This window comes from Antrostomus carolinensis, unplaced genomic scaffold (assembly GCF_000700745.2).
Source record: "Antrostomus carolinensis isolate BGI_N321 unplaced genomic scaffold, ASM70074v2 scaffold22006, whole genome shotgun sequence".
Lineage (NCBI taxonomy): Eukaryota > Metazoa > Chordata > Aves > Caprimulgiformes > Caprimulgidae > Antrostomus > Antrostomus carolinensis.
The window spans coordinates 3,564-7,824 of NW_010322806.1; the positions used below are offsets into that span (position 1 = coordinate 3,564).

Sequence of the window (4,261 nt, forward strand, 5' to 3'; positions counted from 1 at the left end):
GGATCTTAATCTTTAGGATGGAGATTTACATTGCACTAATTCCTGCAAACAGATATTCTGCAGTTCCTCCTGCCTGCTCCTGTTTGCCCACTTCCTTTCCCCTGCATCACATCTAACCAATTGTGTGGGGCTCCAAGGAGCTGATAGAAGCATTTTTTTCCCTTTGGAGTGTGCATGGCCAGAGCAATTGAAAAATATTGGTAGATGGGAATGGTAGTCCTTGTGGCAGCCTGCCATTAGGTATGATTAGATGTTATATGAAAGAGCTGGACAATTCAGCCTATGCTTATTTCTGGCTCAATATAATGTAGGAATTTATTGTGCACTGAAAGAATGCTGTCTGTGCAAGAGGATGCTCCTTAACTTGTAGTGAAGGAAAGGCATGAATATTGCAATATGTAAGAGAAATGAATATTTTTTTTTCTAGGCAGTATTTTTAAAAATTGCATAAGTATTTTAGGCCATGAGGGTTCTCTTAACTTGTTTGATCTCTGTTGCAAAATTAATTCTAATTTAGTAATATCTATAATAATACTACCTAGTTTCATCTTAAAACACAAGTTTTAAGGAGAAAGTCCATTTCAGTGAAGAAGGCAGCTTTTCCTTTCAAGAACAGGTCTGTGGGTGATATGTGATGTGCACGAGAACAAGTTACAGCAAGGTTTGAGGTGAAAGAGCCAACAGACACAGTGTGCATTATGTTAAGCACTGGGGATGTGTGCTTTGTGCTTTTTGTTTGCTGGTTTTACAGTGAATTGGATCATCATGTTTTGTGTCACAACAGAAAGCTGAGATTATCAACAGGATTTGAATCAATAAAACATGTCATTATTTTGATAATCTTACTGTTCTGTTTTTTTCTCTTCTCTGTTTTGCTGAAAAGTATGGGAGGCACAATACCACCTGCTCCAGCCAATGCCTCTGCAGAGGAGACAAGTAAGGTGAGATACGAAGAATTTATAGTTGAAAACTAACATTTGGACTCTGCAAAAATTACTGAGCAGGAGGAGGGAGAAAATTGCTGACAGTTTTTACTCAAATAGGGTAGGTGAATACGCTAGGGTGACTGATGGGGAGAGTTCAGTTTGAAGCCTGCCCATTGCATGTTGTAGATGGCTTGTTACAGATGGCTTCCTGGTTTATTTCAAGTGTTATCATGCTCCATTTCCCTAATCCTGAATGCCTGATGTTCTATGCAATGCAAATGCCAAGCTGAGTCTTGATTTATGTTTTTATGTTCTTGCTGTCTGTTTATACATCTCTTCTGTACTCATTAGTGGAATAAATGATAATCTTACCATGTTTGCTAATATTTCTTCTCATGCAAGGTAATGAACAGTTAAACTATCAGCTTTTTGAGGCAGTATTGTGAAAGAGTTTTTTGTTGTTTTTTCTTCCCTTGTTTTAAGGAAGATAATAAATTTGGCTTGTTGATATTTATAGCAGGATTTTCCTAAGCTTTAAATTCTTTTGAAATAAATAGATTTTTTTTTTTTTTTTAATTTAACAAGACAGTGGATGCTGGAATTACTGGCTAGTTAGAGCTATATGGAGGGATTGTGTATATGTAGTGAGTATAGTTTGTGACACTGAATATGAAGACAAGCAGCTGGTATCTGATAAAGCAGGGCATTCTAAGTTATGGGATTCAGAGAAAATCAGTAAGTAGTTAGAAGTTGATAGGAGAACTTTTGAAAAAACATTATAAGTGTGTATAAGTAGAAAAGATCTCTGACCTTGGCAAATGAAAACAATATTTTTATCATAGACTCCAGCTTATTTTTCGCTGCTAAAGGACCTTAGCTTAATAGTATTAGATTGAGAGAATTTTTGATCCGGAGAATGTGTGAGGGAATGCAGGAAGATTGGAAGGATTGGTTAGTATTTGTTGCAAAACTGGTTCTGAATGGGGTATTATCTGGATTATTTGGTTTTGATTATTGAATTACACAATTTGAAGGACAGACTTTACCGATAATAAAAGTTCATGAGGCAAAATTTGAACTCTGAATTATTTGCATGCATGATAGAATTAATCTGAGAGGAGGAAAAAAGGAGATTCGTATCTTAAAAAAGAACACAGTTCAGCTGTAGAGCAATCTGATGCTTTGAGGATTAATTTTTTTGTTTTCTGATGCGTTGATATTAGAGTGGGAATAGAATATCAGTCAGAAATAATGTATGCTTACAAATACATTTATCTTTCAGGGCAAAGCAGAGGAACAGCCAGAGGAGCCAGTTAAATCACCCGAACCAGAAAGTGAAGAGAGTGACTTAGGTGTGGAAAATTGATTACTCTATCACATTTCACCAATTTGAACATGATTCTGGAAATTCTCTCTTTATAGATGGAGCTTAATCTTGTCTTTTTTTTTTTTTTTTTTTTCCCCCTCCCAGAAATTGACAATGAGGGAGTGATTGAACCAGACAATGATGACCCTCAAGAAATGGGAGATGAAAATGTGGAGGTAAGCACAAGATTTTCAATGCCTGTGGCAATTAAGAAAGATGGGGAGAGGTTTTGAGTTTGGTCAAGAAGAGCAGCTGAGGGAGGTGAGTACTATGTTAGATAGGTAGACAACTGTTGCTTTGGTTCTTTCTCCTACATAGAAAACTTACTGGCTTAAAATCACAGTCTTTTCTTATATAAGGTTAGAATCCCTGAAAAAGTTTAGTGAGGAAAATCAGATCAGAAAACACAATTAAAAAAAAAAAATCAAAACACCCAGGGAAACTAGATATATAGAAATACACCATTATTCAGCTTATCTTTTGTGTGTTTTCTGGCTGAAAATGATGGTGCCTAATGTCTTTTTCATTTTCTTAGGTAACTGAAGAGATGATGGATCAAGCTAATGAGAAGAAGATTGAAGCAATAAATGCTCTAAGTGAAGGTGATAAATTGGTTTTGAGTACATATTTAAGGACATTAGATTTGGTTCTCCTTGGTTTTTTTGTTTGTTTGTTTTTTTTTTTTTTAAAAAAAAAAGCAAGTAAATATCTTGGACCATTTTCAGTGCTTTAAAGGAAGAGAAGACCCAGTTCTTGTTGGATACACCAAACTATCTAGAACATGAAAGCCTCTTTAAGTACTGTCTTCCCAATGTAGCTATAGTTTTGGGCAGGATGGTGGGGAGCAAGGTACTGCAACATCTTAATTACAAATTGATCATCATAGTACTTCCCTGCATATTATGATAAGTGTCTAGTGGCTTAATGCAGTGAAAAGCTGTATAATAAAGAGGTGACTTCCCATTTGATAGCATACAAAGTTAAATGTACAAATTTAACTAGGAAAAGTCTCTCCCCCCTTCCAAGTAACATAGCAAGAGGGAGAAATTTCTTTTCCTTTATTGATAATGTTCCATTTAAGTAGTGCCTAAAAACATAACACCCTGTAAGGCAGGTTTGGCAATTTGGAGGTAATTTCACTGTGTAATGATTGAAACTTCACTGATACTTATATTTAGGTGAACTTCAGAAGGCTGTCAACTTATTCACAGATGCTATCAAGCTGAATCCTTGTTTGGCCATCTTGTATGCCAAGAGAGCAAGGTGAGTCATTATAAATTAGTGATTTATATTTTTGTTTCATTATTTTACTTAGGGAATCTAAATATAATGGTAACTTGAGGATCTGTGTAAACTTAAACCACATGAAGTTAACTGCACACTGTTAACCTCCATGGGCTGCAGGGGGACAGCCTACCCTCTGACCACGGGCTGCCAGGGAATCTCTGCTGCAGGCACCAGGAGCACCTCCTCCCCATACTCTTTCACTCACCTTGGTTCTGCAGAGTTGTTCCTCTCGCATCCCCCTCCTCTCTCTGCTGTAGGTTGTTGTGTTGCCCAGCAACATTTTTTTCCCCCCTTCACTAATATGTTATCACAGAGGTGCCACCACTGTCGCTGATGGGCCCAGCCTTGGCTAGAGGCGAGTCCGACTTGGAGCCGGGGAAGTCTCTAGCAGCTTCTCACAGGAGCCACATCTGTAGCCTCTCCCCTGCTACCAAAACTCTGCCACACAAGCCCAACGCACTTGAATATCAAATACTTTTGGTCATTTCAAGAATGTTTTTTAGTGTTTCCTTCAGAGATTTTTAGTTTGAAATGCCTAAGGTACTACCCTAATAGTTAATCTGAGATGCTTGTGTATTGTAAAATTCACGGTTATTTCACTTAACTGACAAAGGGTTGGGGCTACTTTCTGAGTTTGTGTTTTGTTTTGCCTCTTTTAATATTGATGACTCATCTCCTGTCT

General features: G+C 37.2%; 1 protein-coding gene across 1 annotated transcript in view; it reads left to right on the forward strand.

Moving 5' to 3' along the window:
* The first annotated feature begins 878 nt into the window (after positions 1-878).
* ST13 (ST13 Hsp70 interacting protein) overlaps positions 879-4,261 on the forward strand; it is a 15,252-nt gene continuing 11,869 nt past the window's right edge. Inside the window, exons 1-5 of the mRNA XM_029085557.1 lie at positions 879-941; positions 2,209-2,278; positions 2,398-2,468; positions 2,828-2,894; positions 3,471-3,555. Of these exons, the coding sequence (XP_028941390.1) occupies positions 885-941; positions 2,209-2,278; positions 2,398-2,468; positions 2,828-2,894; positions 3,471-3,555 (350 nt within the window). The 5' untranslated portion in view covers positions 879-884. The remainder of the gene's footprint in view (positions 942-2,208; positions 2,279-2,397; positions 2,469-2,827; positions 2,895-3,470; positions 3,556-4,261) is intronic.